The following is a 15014-nucleotide window of genomic DNA, read 5'->3' on the forward strand; positions in this document are numbered from 1 at the left end:
AGGAGTTTCTTCATCTTAAAATAAAATTCAGGCAAGAAGAAACCCCACACAAACCCACATCATTTATCTGTTTCTTTAGTCTTTTTTTTTTAAACCCTTACCTTCCGTCTTGGAGTCAATACTGTGTATTGGCTCCAAGGCAAAAGAATAGTAAGGGCTAGGCATTGGGGGTCAAGTGACTTGCCCAGGGTCACACAGCCAGGAAGTGTCTGAGGTCAGATTTGAGCCTAGGACCTCCTGTCTCAAGGCGTGGCTCTCAATCCACTGAGCCATCCAGCTGTCCCCTTCTTTAGTCTTTTAACCTGCCCACATATACAAAGGAGTACATGCTCTGTCCCTTTGTTTGCTCTAACTACAATATTTGTCTTTTTCCATATAACATTTAAATTATGTGAAAGTAAGTGATTAGGGTTTGATTTATTATTATGTCGGTTTTCGAGACTTAAGAAAGTGATGGAGACAATTCTGGCTAGTTGTGTGATCCTGGGTGAGTCACTTAACCCTGCTTGCCTCGCCCTTGCCCTTCTGTCTTAGAGCTGTTACTAAGACAGAAATTAAGGATTTGTATTTAAAAAAGAAAATGATGGAGAAAATGTTAATAATTCAAGTTAAACTTAAAAGTGTGCCATGGTTTTCAGAGAGCCTGTTTCTTAAACATCTACAGGGGTCAGTCTAGGTCAGGTTAATCTTCCTAATGCATGGCTCTGATCACATAATTCCTTTATGCAAAAACTTTTAGTATTCCATGCCCCACATCCCCTCTCCAGTACCTAGGGAATAAAGCCCCAATTTTTTATTCTAGCATTCAAGGATTCCAATCTATTTACCTTATCTCAGTACTCTCCCTTACATAGTCTATCCTTCAGCTAAACTAGATGACTATTTGCCTTCTACACACGATCTGAATTTTCCCATCGTTGTGTCTTTGCTCACGCTATTCTCTATCTCTGGAATATATTACTTCAAGCTCTAGCCATCCTTCAACAGTAAAAATGCCTCCTCTAGCCCTCTTTGATCTCTCTTCTCTTTCCTGGCTGCTACCACCATCAAAGGATTCCTTCCTCCTCTAAACTCTCCTTGTACTTGATTCCTCCCTCTCCTAAGCACCTGCCAAACTCTTTTTCTGTTCCACTTATTTATATAACCATCTTATACCTTTTACTAAATTATAAGAACACTGGGGACAGGGACTCTGTCTTATACATCTTCATGTATTTTTTAAGTTTGAAATTCTATTTTAGAATTGTATATGATTCACATTTTACATATATTTAGACATATATTATTATATATGATTTATATTTACATATTTATATGATGAGGAGGCATCATGTAGGGTAGATACGTAAATATTTGTAACAAATTGATAAAGAAACCAATTCACTTAACAATGGATTGAGCAATAATTCATATCCAGATTAATTTTTCAGAATGCTTGGAGCATAATTCATTTTTTTGGCCTGGTGAACATCTTATCCCTACTTCCACATCACACTGTGAACTCCCACAAGGCAAGAAAATCATCTAGGTCTTGTCCCCACCTGCAGAGGCACCAGAATTACAGTGACACACTGGGAACATCTCCCTCTCGGCCCTCTTGTTGGGGAAGGAATCAGTGAGAATAAGGCAAAAGGATAAAAACAGGGCTGGGTTGGTAAGGGAGGGGGAAATGACTGGCAGAAACAGTTGCCAGCAGAGTTATGCCGGTAAGTGATGGCTTAAAGACCCAAGAACCTGATTAATGAGTGATAAACTGGAAAAATTCTGGAGTTGTCAACAATAGGGTAAATTGGAGAATGGCTTTATATCTTTTTTATCCTGTCCTTCCTCTCTCCCCCAAATCATCCACTCTTCAAGGTTCAAAAACATTCACTTCATGACATATTTGCTTATCTGAAATGCATGCATTCATTCATATATCCATTCACTTATTTAACAAATACTATTAAGCAGCTACTATACTCTGGCCCATGCTAGGCGCTGTGGGAAACTCAAGGATATCCTCCACAATGCCTAGCACAGTTCTGGATACATAGGAGGTGCATAAGAAGTATATATTGAATGAAAGGCCAAAAGAAGGAATAAGAAATTTCAAGGGGTCAGATAATAGGGAAGGGACCTGAATAAATGAGGATGGACTATACCTCCAGTATAGGGCAATGATTTCCCAGAGAAAAGGTCCAGTTGGTGTGAGTCGTGTTGTTTTCCGTCCTGACATCTCCATCTGCCATCACAGAACATGGACCTGTAGTCAATTGAAGCAGTGCCCTTGGTGAATCTCCTCTTGTAGTTGACACCCTGATCTGGTTTTCTCTGGCAATGCCCAGTCCCTTGAGTAGAGGCCAGGAATGCTGAAGTCGAGCTTCCAAGTGGTTGTGGAATCCACAGAAGGTGTGGAAGTAGATGTGCGTAAAGTCTTCGCCAGAAGAGAGGTGTCCAACCAGGCTGGCCTTGCAGCCATGTGCCAGAAGGGAACCATTCAGGGACATCACGGCTGGATTCTGCAATCAAGGAAAACTGAGGATGTTAGGGAAACATTGACCTCAGGCTCCCCTCCACAACCAACCCAACCTCTCCTAAGGGTGGATATGCCATTTCTTCTACAGCCTCCAGATTTTTTTTTTATAAAGTAGTGTGCAAACTCTAAAGTGGAGAGCTTAACGTTTATTTTTGGTAAAAACTACAGAACATTTTATTAAAGAGATGCTTTGTTTACATTTAGAAAGGGAAGCAACTATTGCTAAAAGTCTGTATGGCTTCATGAAGAAAAGATCATGCCTATCCCTTTATTTTTTAAAAGATATTTTATTTTCCCAATTACATGTAATAACAATTTCTCACTTAAGAAAAGTCAGTTTTCTGAAGTTATAAGATACAAATTGTCTCCCACCTCTGGAAATGGTAAGCAATTATATATGCATTATGCAAAACACATTTATATATTGCTATTTTTTTTATTTTAAACCCTTAACTTCTGTGTATTGACTTATAGGTGGAAGAGTGGTAAGGGTAGGCAATGGGGGTCAAGTGATTTGCCCAGGGTCACACAGCTGGGAAGTGTCTGAGGCTGGATTTGAACCTAGGACCTCCTGTCTCTAGGCCTGGCTCTCAATCCACTGAGCTACCCAGCTGCCCCTATATTGCTATTTTTGAAAGAGAATACTTATATAAAACCAAAACCCCAAAATAACATCTCTAATAAACTAAAGTGAAAAATTGTATGCTTTGGTTTGTATTATGACTCCAACAGTTCTTTCTCTGGAGGTGAATAGAAAAGTCCTTCAGAAATGTTCTGGATCATTGTATTGCTGAGAGTAGCTAAGTTTATCACATTTTATTGTTCCATAATACTGCTCTTACTGTGTACAATATTCTCCTGGTTCTTATTTCACTCTGTATCTGTTCATGTAGATTTTTCTAGTTTTTTTTTCTGAAATCATCCTGTTCAGCATTCCTTACAGTACAATAGTATTCCATCACCATCATATACCACAATTTGTTCAGCCGTTTGATGGTCATCCTCTTCATTTCCAATTCTTTGCCATCACAAAAAGAGCTGCTATGAATATTTTTGTACAAGCAGGTCCTTTCCCCTTTAAAAAAATCTCTCTGGAGATAATAAGGAAAAAGACATGTACAAAAATATTTATAGCTGCGCTCTCTGTGATGGCAAAAAATTGGAAAATGAGAGAATGTCCTTTGATTAGGGAATGGCTGAACAAATTGTGGTATCTGTTGGTGATGGAATACTATTGTGCTCAAAGGAATAAAGAACTGGAGGAATTCCATGTGAACTGGAAAGACCTCCAGGAATTGATGCAGAGTGAAAGGAGCAGAACCAGGAAACCTTATACACTGAGATGGATACACTGCGGTACAATTGAACACAATGGACTTCTCTACTAGCAGCAATGTAAGAATTCAGAGCAAGGCTGAGGGACTTATGAGAAAGAAAACTAGCCACATTCAGAGGAAGAACTGTGGGAGGAAAAACACAGAAGAAAAACTGTTTGAACACATGGGCTGATGGGGATATTATTAGGGATGTAGACACTAAACGATAACTCTAGTCCAACTATCAATAATATGGAATTAAGTCTTAATCAATGATACATGCAAAATGCAGTGGAATTGTGCATCAGCTAAGGGGGGTCGGGAGGTTTGGGGGAGAGGGAAAGAACATGAAACATGTAACTATGGGAAAATATTCAAAATAAAAATAAAAAAAACTAAGGACAAACAATAAAAAAAAAATCTCCCTGGGATACAGACCTAGTAGTGGTATTACTGGATCAAAGGGTTTGCACAGTTTTATACCCCTTTGGGCATAGTTCCAAATTGCCCTCCAGAATGGTTGGATCAGTTGACAACTCCACTAGCGATGCATTAGTGCCCCAATTTTGCTCCAACATTTATCACTTTCCTTTCCTGTCATATTGGCCAATCTGATAGCCATAGGGTGGTACCTCAGAGTTGTTTTAATTTGCATTTCTCTAATCAAGAATGATTTAGAACTTTTTTATATGATTATTGATAGCTTTGATTTCTTCACCTGAAAACTGCTTGTTTATATCTTGTTTGACTGTTTGCCATTTGGGGAGCCTATTCCTTTCTTAACAAGGTAATCGGACTGGTAGAAGATGAGAAAGCTACATTCATATACCTATATTTCAGCAAAGCATTTGACAGTCTTTTGTGTTCTCTTTGTGGACAAAAATCAAGAGAAGTGGGTTAGATGTCAGCACAGCTAAATGGTTGGATTGAAAGAATAGCCATGAATGGTTTGGTGTCAACTGAGAGGGAGAAATGAAATATGAAAATATAGATAAAGGTTTAAAGGAGAGATCTCTGGGGCATATTTAATATATATATATACACACACACACACATACATACATTACACACATACATATATACACACAAATGAGCAAAACTAGAATAATTTATATAACAATATGAAGATATACATAAACATATGTATAGATACAAATATTTAAAATACATGTGTATATCTATATCTATATCTATATGTAGCTATATATCTATATTGAATTTGTCTTAGAGGTCTCTTCTTGGTTCTAGGCTATTCAGCAATTTAAATGTTATCAGTAATTTGGACAAAGGCTCAGATGGGTAGCTGACAAGAAACTGGAAAGAATAACATGCTAGATAACAGAGTTAAAATACAGAAATATCTCAACATTTTAGAAATTCATTTGAATCTAAAAAGATAAATTTTAACAAGGAGTAATGTAAATATATTGTGCTTTAAAAACTCACTGTGCAAGTATAGGGTGGAGAAGGAGGAATGGCTAGACAAAATTTCCTGGTTAAAACCAATCTTGGGTTTTTAGTGGACTGCAAGCTCAATAGGGGTTGACAATGTGCCACAGCAACCATAAAAATAAAGGTGACCCCTTCAAGGCTACACTGAGAGGAAGAGTGTACAGAATGAAGAAAATGAGACTATATACTGGTCATCTCACATCTGGAAGCTTTAGTCCAACTCTGGGCACCTTATTTTAGGAAATAACACTGATATGCTGCCATGTCAATGAATTGAGAAGATGGTGAGAAGATAGGAGATCAGTTGAAGAAACTGAAGATGACTAACTTGGAAAGGAAAGACATGCTAGCTAGCTACAGGTATGTGAATGAGCCTGGACTTGTCTTGCTTGGCCTCTGAGGCAGACTCAGGAGTCAAGGAAGAATGTCACAGAAAGACAAGATTTATGCCTAATGTAAGGGGGAAAAAAAGATATGCAAAAGTAAAATGGGATGCCTTGGGGAGGTTGTGGGTCTTTACCTTCACTGAACTTTGCAGGAAGACTAGATAACTACTTGATGACAACCATGTAGAAAGAATTCTCAGATAGATATTTAATCTCAGCGGATATCCCCAACTCTGAAATTCAGCAGTTCAATAAATGCTTCTACTTTGGGGAACAAGCATGTCTCAGAGGGTTCCTTTTTGTCTTATTCTTAGATCACAGAGAAAGGGAGAAGTGGCCACTCAAAGGATAAGGTGCCTGGGGAGATGAGTCCTATGAACAATGGTAATAGATTGAAAAATAACTGAATAAATCATGCTATATTAATGAAGTGGAATATTACTGTACAATAAAAAATGATGAAAGGGATGGACTCAGAGAAACTTCAGAAGAATTGTATGAACTGATCCAGAGTAAAATGAGAAGAAAAATTTATAAAATAACATCATTATAAAGACAAACAAATTTCTAAGACTTAAAGAATTCTGGTCAATGTCATAACCAACCATGATTCCAGGGGACCAATGACAAAGCAAAGAGATGATGGACTCAAGTCATTGAATAAGACATACATTTTTGGACATGACCAATGTAGGAATTTGTTTTGCTTGACTATGTCCATGGAAACAAGGCTTTTCCTTTTTTCTTTTTCAATTGGGGAAGTAGAGGGAGAGAAAATAAAAGTTTGTTGACTGGAAAAAATGTTTTAAAAGAAATAAAATTGAGACTAAATGTAGAGAAGATAAGGTATTGATCACAAGTTCAGGGAAGAAGTTAAGGAGGAATAGGGAGACACCTTCAAATCTATGAACAATATAAGTGCTAAATACCTTTGTATGAGAAGCAGACTTAAGGCTCTTTCACAACCCATATTCCAAGATCAAAAGGGAAAAAGGGGGGAAAAGATAGACAAGGCAAGTTATGCTAATTTTGCTAAAACTTTCTGCCTGACTCCCAATAGGAAAAGGCCCATTTTTTTGTGACTGAAGGCATGGGGATAAACTAGTCATAAATTTAGAACATTAGAGGTGTAAAGGAGACTGAAGTCGAGACATATTTCTAGATCTAGTGCTGAAAGGGGCCTCAGAGGCCATCTAATCCAAGTTAATCATTTTACAGGTGAGGAAACTGAGGCCCAGAGAGGAAAAGTGATTTGTCCAAGGTCAAACAACCAACTAATGGCACAGATGAGACTCTTGACTCTCTATCCAGAGTTCTCTGTCTTAAATCTCTCTTCTTTCTCGGACAACTAGAAGGGATAGCAGCTAGAGTGCTGGACTTAACAATAAGATATCCTGCCTCAGACATCTTTGACCTGTATGATTGTCTCTCAGTCTCACTTTCTTCCTGTGTTAAAATACGGCATAAAACTAGGTCTGTATCACAAAGATATTTTTAAAGGTGGGGAGGGGAGTCTCTATTTGTACAAAAATATTTATTGCAGCTCTTTTTGTGCTAGAAAAGAACTGGAAAAAATTGAGAGGTCTGTCACTTGGAGAATGACTGAAAAAGTTGTGGCATATGATTGTGATGGAATGCTATTATACTATAAGAAATGACAATCAGGATGAGTTCAGAAAAATCTGGAAAGATTTACATGTACTGATGCAAACTCAAGCGAACAGAAGCAGAAGATATCCTTCTGGACACAGTAACAGAAATAATTTTTGACAAAAAATTGTGAATGACCTAGTTATTCTCAGTATTGCAGTGATCTAAGACAATCCCAGAGACTCATGATGAAAAGTGTCATCTACCCTATGAGAAAGAACCCATGGAGTCAGAATGCACACTGAAATATACTGTATCTCACTCTCCATCTCTTGTTCTTTTTTCATTCGAGACCTCTTCCACAAAATGACTAATAGGGAAAAATATTTTACATGATTTCACAGGCAAAATCCATATCAGATTGTTTACTGTGTCAGGAAGCAGGGAGAAAGTGAGGAAGGGAAGGTTGGAAAGAGGGAGAGAATTTGGAGCTCAAAACTTTAAAAAAAAGTAAATGTAAAAAAATTGCCATTTTTTTGTAATTGGGAAAAATAAAATATTAAAAAAAGGAAAAAATGGCATAATAATAGCACCTATTTATATAGTTAAAATAAGAAACAAAGTGCTATCACATGTAAAGCACTTTAAAAGTCTTAAAGTATTATGTGGCTGTTATTATTTATTATTACTATAAAACACTATCTTTTCTTTCTGGGATAAAGTAGAAAGATTACTGGATTTTGAACTGAGTTCCTCTGCCATTTAATTAATTCCTATGTGACCTAAGGCAAGACCCTAAATCTCTCTTGGCTTCAGTGTTCTCAGCTATGAAATTAAGGGAGTGGACTACAAGACCTCAAAGGTCCCTTCGGTCCTTAATCCTATGATTCTAAGAACAAAGCCCATGGAGCTGCGTGGGGTTCCATCTCTAAATTCCAGAATTAGATATTACCCATACAGCTTAAACAGAGGAAGAATTCTCTCCTTCCATCTCTAAAGGAGAATGGAAGTTTCTCAAAGGGAAGGATTGTTTCTCGTGTTTGTCTCCACCCGCACCTAGCTTCTGGACCATGGTAGGTACTTAATAAAGCCTTTTGGGGCTAGAAGATAATAAAGTCAATTATCTAGCTCTGGTCCACGTGATATATCCCCTTTCAGAGTTTCCCTGATGAGGAACCTTTTCCTCTCCTTTCCCAAGCTGTTCCTCTGCCTCATTAACTTTGAAAGGGGCCATAACTCCACCCCCAGCACCGTTCTGGACCCGCCTGCTTGTCTGCCCCAAAGTTAGTGTGCCACAGGCAACACTAGGCACCACGGCCATTGGCATGCAAGAGCCCAAGCAGCTTGAAACATGTCCTTCCTGGGGACGAACATGTTCCTCTCTACCTGGAAGTAGGGGCAGTGACCACGGAGAGCTAGCTCCCACTGCCCGGGCAGCTTCCTCCCTCGTCGCCCCATCCCGGACACCCTGCAGGCTCCGCTCAGCACCTCCAGGCTCAGGTCTGCCCGACCCCCAAGCTGAGCTGATCCACGGAGCCAGTTTCTCTCGGGGATGCCAGTCCGCAGCCAGCTTGGGATGGCGTGATGAAGCAGCGCCTGTAGCTCTGTCTTCCTCCCCCAAGAGGTCAGCAGTTCCACGCTCAGTGGCTGGCCTCCCACAGCCATTCGGACCTTACTGACTAGCAAGGTCGGACCGTGGGTCACCCACCCCGCCAGCTGGAGACTTGAAGGCACAGGGAGGGTCTTCAGCCGACTCCACTGGTGCTCCCAAGTCCAGTTTATCCTGGCCCCGTGGTCCAGCAGCCAGATAATCCCACTTGTGTGGAAGGAATCCTGGTTGCTTCGAACTTCCAAGCTGCCCTTCATTTTTCCAGCTTTTGCTTTCGAGTGTACTGCCACTGACCACCTCCTGCTTAAGTTCCGTGCTTTCAGGTTCGGCGACGGGGCTTGGAGTAACTTGACCTTGGCAATGCCCCAGCCCTGCCCTTGAGTCCTTACTGAGAGTAGCCCTCCCTGTCTGTCAAGGGAGGCACGGATATGCCCTTCAAACCCAGGGCCACACGACTTGGGAAACTCCCGCATCCCTGCTGTGCAGCGGAAGGACGGTGCATCTGCGTCTCCCCGGGTGGAAGAAGCCACTCTGCACTTTCTGAACCCTGGCTTATTCTGGACATGCAAGTGGGTGTGGATCCCCCGTCCTTCTGCCGTTAGGTTTAGTCTGGCCTTCAGCCTCCCGGGCTGACTCCTGAGCAAGGCTCTGACCTTCATGTCTCTTGGGATGTAAAGGGAACCGAGGTAGGAGAATGTGTGCACCAGATCTCCCGTGACCTCCTGCCTGTGGCCTCTCCCGTGACAGCCACCCACACTCAGGCTATCCTGGCAGTAGTTGAACCTCAGCGCACCGCATCTACGGAACCCCATAGTTGAGAAGGAAGTCTGTACCTCGAAGGGATGGCGGGAGACATCTCCCCTGCAGTGACCGGAGAGCTGGCTGGAGGAGGTCTCACCACTGCAGCTGACCTGTAGGACCCAGGAGATACAGTTCAATGATGGAAGGCAGAGAGGAAGGAAGGGTTCTTAACTTTTTTTGTTTTGCCCCTGATGGAATGCTTCTTTTTTTCCCTTCTTTACAACCTTTACCTTCTGTCTTAGAATCAATACTATATATTGGTTCTAAGGTGGAAGAGCAGTAGGGGCTAGACAACGGGGATTAAGTGACTTGCCCAGGGTCACATAGCTAGATCAAATTTGAACCGGGACACTCTGGTCTCTGGGTCTGATTCTCAATCCACCGAGCCTCCTAGGTGCCCCCATGACCCCATTCAAAAGCAATAGTGACCGCTTGCCCCTGTTCTTGGCAAGTGATGGATAAACACCAAGGAGAGACTTATCAAGCTGGAATTCATGGATAGATTTCAAAAGAATTCTATAAAATGTAAACATTGTATTTTCATTCATCTTCACCTGAAATTGAATATTTTCTTCAATTGTTAAAGAAAAAAACACCATGATTCTGAGAAGGGGTCCACAGGCTTCCCAGGATTGTCAAAGGGGGTCCATGACACAAATGAAGGTGAAAGATTCCTGCTTATGAAGGGCAGGACTTTGTCTATGGTCTGTTTACCTGAAGCCGGGAGGGCACCACACCAAGGAGTCCAGCCATGCTGTGCTGTAGCCCCAGAACTACCTCTTCTGAACTGCTTCCATTTTTCTTTCTTTCTAGCGCCATCCAAAGGTGCTCACCATCTAAACCAGCCTTCACGCTAGCCACCAGCCTGGAGCCAGAGTTCTAGACAAGACACCAAATGAGCCAATGAAATGGGATGTCCCCAAGGAAGTGCTCCTTTGACCCTTGGTCCAAAGAGCCAGCAGCTAAAGGAGAGAAGCTGGTGGCATAGTGGAGAAAACGTTGTCCTTGGAGTTCAGATCTTGCCTTCACTCACTAGCTGAGTGAAGAGAGATACTTTGCTTCTCTTCTATGTGCCTCAGTTTCCTCATTTGTAAGCTGAAAATAATAATAGCATCTTCCTTATAGAGATGTTGTGAGGGTCAATTGAGATGACATTTGTAAAACTACTTTGCAAACCTTAAAGTGTTACATAAATACTAGCTATTATAAGATCATATATTTAGAGCTAGCAGGGACTTTAGAGGACATCAAGTCCAATCCTCTCATTTTACAGATGAGGAATCTGAGGCATAGATAAGTTAGGTGACTTGCCCAGGATCACACAGGCAATCAGTTACTAAGGCAGGATTTGAACTGAAGTCTTCTTAAAGTCAGATCTAGCACTATATCTATTATACTGCCCAGCTGCCAAAATAAGGGAAGGGATGGAGTAAATATTGCTCAGTGTAGAAAAGGCATGAACCTAATCTTCACCATGAATTCACTGGGTTTCCTTGAACAAGCCATTTGATTTCCTGGTTTCATTGCATCTATAAAATGAGAATAATCATGCCTGCTCTGCCTACTTTATAAGATTTATGAAAGGGAATTCTTGGTTCTCTTTGAGTTCACACTTGTGAAAAGGGAATCCTTTATTCTCTTTGCCTAGTTGGAGTTAAAACTTTGATTAACAATAACTTAAATACCCCTACTTAATGCCTCACTAGATTGTAAGGACAGGATTAACTCTCCTTTGCCTACTTTTGAATTAATCAACAAAAGCTGAATACACCCATACTTAACCCTAAAATAAGGGAAACTCTTACTATAGGAGTTTGCACCTCCAAAAGGAAGACTGAAACCCACGTGTTAACTCAATAATGTGGGAATCCAAACTGGATGACAACTCAGAAATGAGTGAATAATTAACACCTTTAGAGTGGAGAACTTTCCCAGAGACACTGCCCCTGGGCAGGGCTGGACAATTTGGAAACTGTGATTGGCCCCTTTGAAGAGGGGCAGGAACAGGAAACCACCATAAAAGCCACAAAAAATCCCTGAGTAGGCAGGCTGGTGAAGTTGAGTCTAGTGGAGAGTGTTTCCTGGAAATAGTCTTCAAGGGAACTTCCCTGGAGACTGTGGATTGGATCATGGTTTCAACTTGGATTCTGACTCCTGGACTACTTTGTTGGGTGAGTGAAAAGGGCTGACTCCTTTCCTAGTTTCCTAAGAGACTAGCTTCCATCTTGGAGGAGATCTCATAGTTACTCACTACTGGCCCTCCTGGCTGAGGACTAGTATAGGTATTTTCTCTAACCTTTCTCACTTTTCTCTACTTTATTGTTTCCACTCTATTTTGTAAATAAACTTATAATAAAACTGGGTGACCACATTATTTCACATAATTTAAGTCCAACCACTAAATTTAACCCTTACAGATCTCAGGAAAAAAATGAGATAACATTTGTAAAGTGTTTAGCACAGTGGCTGGCACATAGTAGATAACATGCATATGCTGGTTATTGGGGCAGCTAGGAGGCTCAGTGGGTAGAGAGCCAGGCCTGGAGACAAGAGGTCCTGAATTCAAAGCTACCCTCAGTTACTTCCTAGCTGTGTGACCCTGGACAAGTCACTTAACCCCCAATGCCTAACCCTTACTGCTCTTCTGTCTTGGAACCAATACTTAGTATCAATTCTAAGACAAAAGGTAAGTGTTTTAAAATAAATAAATGCTAGTTATCATCATCATCATTATTATTGATGTGAACAAGTTTTGAAAAGCACAGGGATCATCCAACTAGAGGTAGAAGGCCAGCTAATCTAATTTTCCATTTTATAGAATAAGATAATGAGGTATAGGAAAGTTAGGGAATTTGCCAGAGGTGCTTGCTGTTATTGTTCAATCATTTTAATTATGTCTGACTCTTCTTGACCCAGTTTGTGGTTTTCTTGGCAAAGATCCTGTAGTGGTTTGCCATTTCCTTCTCCAACTCATTTTACAGATGAGAAAACTGAGGCAAATGGGATTAAATGGCTTGCCCAGGGTCACACATCTAGTAAGTGTCTGAGGCCAGATTTGGACTCAGGAAATGCAGGTCTTCCTGGTTCTAGAGTGGGTATTCCATCCATTGCGCCATCTAGGTACCCCCATGTCTGAGGTTATAGAGGCAAAATTTCAATGCTGGACCACTTTCTCTAGAGCTACTATTCTTTCCAGCATACCACACTGCCTTAATAAACATTTATTAAGCACCTACTAAATGCCAGGTGGCGCAGTGGATAGAGTGCCTGGAGTCAGGAACGGCTGAGTTCAAATCTGGTTTCAGACATTTACTAGCTGTATGGTCCTAGGCAAGTCACTTAACCCTGTTTACCTCAGTTTCCTCATTTGTAAAATGAGCTAGAGAAGGGAAATGGCAAACCATTCCAGGATCTTTACCAAGAAAACCCCAAATGGGGTCACAAAGAGTTGGACACAACTGAAAAATGATGGAACAACACATGCCAGGGACTATGCTTAAGCATTGGGCATACAAAAAGAGACAAAAGATAGTCTCTGCCCTCAAGGAGTTTACTGTCTAATGGGACTTCCTCAATTTGGTGATGTTTTCATCTACAGCAGCAGCAGCAATGATTCTGGCTCAGGCCTCATGGGGAGGAATATTGACCTATAAGATGGCATTTTTAGGGATAGAAGGAAGGTCCCCCCAAAATGGCTTCCCCACTAAAATTTCTTTTAAAGAGATCTTTGATCTAAACTGAGAAATCACGTTTAAAATGGAGAAATCATGCTTAAAATTCAAATTTTCCTAAGAGAGGGTCCTTGGTGACTTACCTTCGTAATGAGTTAACAATAACAAGTATCAGAGCCTTTGCTGACAAGATGACGGTGCTGTGTCAAACAGTGACTGGACAGGAGGGAAGTTCTGTCCCTCCAGTTCTCAATTCAGGGTTTAAAGATTAAGTTGCAAAGAACCAGCCTTGGCCTCTGTCCAACCTGTCACTGAGCTTTGAAGGATGAAGGAAAGGGCCTGGCCCCCCATCCCCCTCTTCCATTATCCTGCTACGGGGCTTAAAATTCTACCCCCAGGAATATATATTTCCTCCTCAGAAATGCTAACACCCCTGGGAGGGAAAACAAAACAACAGCTAATATTTATAGATATTACATGGAAAGAGTTTGCAAACTGTAATGCCCTTGTTTTGCGATGCCCTTTGCACATTTGAAATTCATAAATCCCCTCAAAGTAGAGAGTAGCTGCATTATTATCCCCATTTTACAGAGGAGCAAACTGATGCTCAGAGAGGTAGCCAGCGGTTCTCAAGCTTTTTTTCTTCTCAAAACAGTATTCCTTGCCAGAGGAATCCCAGCACTCTGAATGTTTAAACTGGCAACTCTGAAGAAGGGAGAGAGGCAACTTGAGCATTCTCAGTTTTCCTTTTCTAAGGGCAGCTGTTTTTTGTTGAATTTTTTGAGAGTTCAAAATGGGACAGGGTCCTGAGGTTTGGTGCATGTGGGTAATAGGCAAGTTTTGTTTATTTTGTGAATACCATACTCACTATACCACCTACACCAAGTCAGTAAAATTTATATTAGAATTATTAATGTTTCCTTTTATCTGTAATAATACAATCTCTAAAATTCCGCAGCAATGTGTGTTGGTGAGTAGCAGAACTGAAGTCTAATCTTATTTCATGTCCATTGTTTGTTTTTCTTTCTTTTTTCTTTCTTAATTTCTTTCTTTCTTTTTTTTAATTAAAAAAATTTTTTTTCAAACCCTTACCTTCCATCTTGGAGTCAATACTGTGTATTGGCTCCAAGGCAGAAGAGTGGTAAGGGTAAGCAATGGGGGTCAAGTGACTTGCCCAGAGTCACACAGCTGGGAAGTGTCTGAGGCCAGATTTGAATGTAGGGCCTCCCATCTCTAGGCCTGGCTCTCAATCCACTGAGCTACCCGTTCGTTCTTTCTTTCTTTCTTTCTTTCTTTCTTTCTTTCTTTCTTTCTTTCTTTCTTTCTTTCTTTCTTTCTTTCTTTCTTTCTTTCTTTCTTTCTTTCTTTCTTTCTTTCTTTCTTTCTTTCTTTCTTTCTTTCTTTCTTTCTTTCTTTCTTTCTTTCTTTCTTTCTTTCTTTCTTTCTTTCTTTCTTTCTTTCTTTCTTTCTTTCTTTCTTTCTTTCTTTCTTTCTTTCTTTCTTTCTTTCTTTCTTTCTTTCTTTCTTTCTTTCTTTCTTTCTTTCTTTCTTTCTTTCTTTCTTTCTTTCTTTCTTTCTTTCTTTCTTTCTTTCTTTCTTTCTTTCTTTCTTTCTTTCTTTCTTTCTTTCTTTCTTTCTTTCTTTCTTTCTTTCTTTCTTTCTTTCTTTCTT

The 15014-nt window shown here is 40.4% G+C and overlaps 1 protein-coding gene across 1 annotated transcript in view; it reads right to left on the reverse strand.

The window, feature by feature from the left end:
• LOC123249339 overlaps positions 1–15014 on the reverse strand; it is a 192956-nt gene that overhangs the window by 75351 nt on the left and 102591 nt on the right. The window contains exons 39-41 of the mRNA XM_044678334.1: positions 10387–10551; positions 8649–9782; positions 2145–2501 (exon numbers count right to left, since the gene is read on the reverse strand). Of these exons, the coding sequence (XP_044534269.1) occupies positions 2145–2501; positions 8649–9782; positions 10387–10551 (1656 nt within the window). The remainder of the gene's footprint in view (positions 1–2144; positions 2502–8648; positions 9783–10386; positions 10552–15014) is intronic.

Source organism: Gracilinanus agilis, chromosome 1 (genome assembly GCF_016433145.1).
Source record: "Gracilinanus agilis isolate LMUSP501 chromosome 1, AgileGrace, whole genome shotgun sequence".
Classification (NCBI taxonomy): domain Eukaryota; kingdom Metazoa; phylum Chordata; class Mammalia; order Didelphimorphia; family Didelphidae; genus Gracilinanus; species Gracilinanus agilis.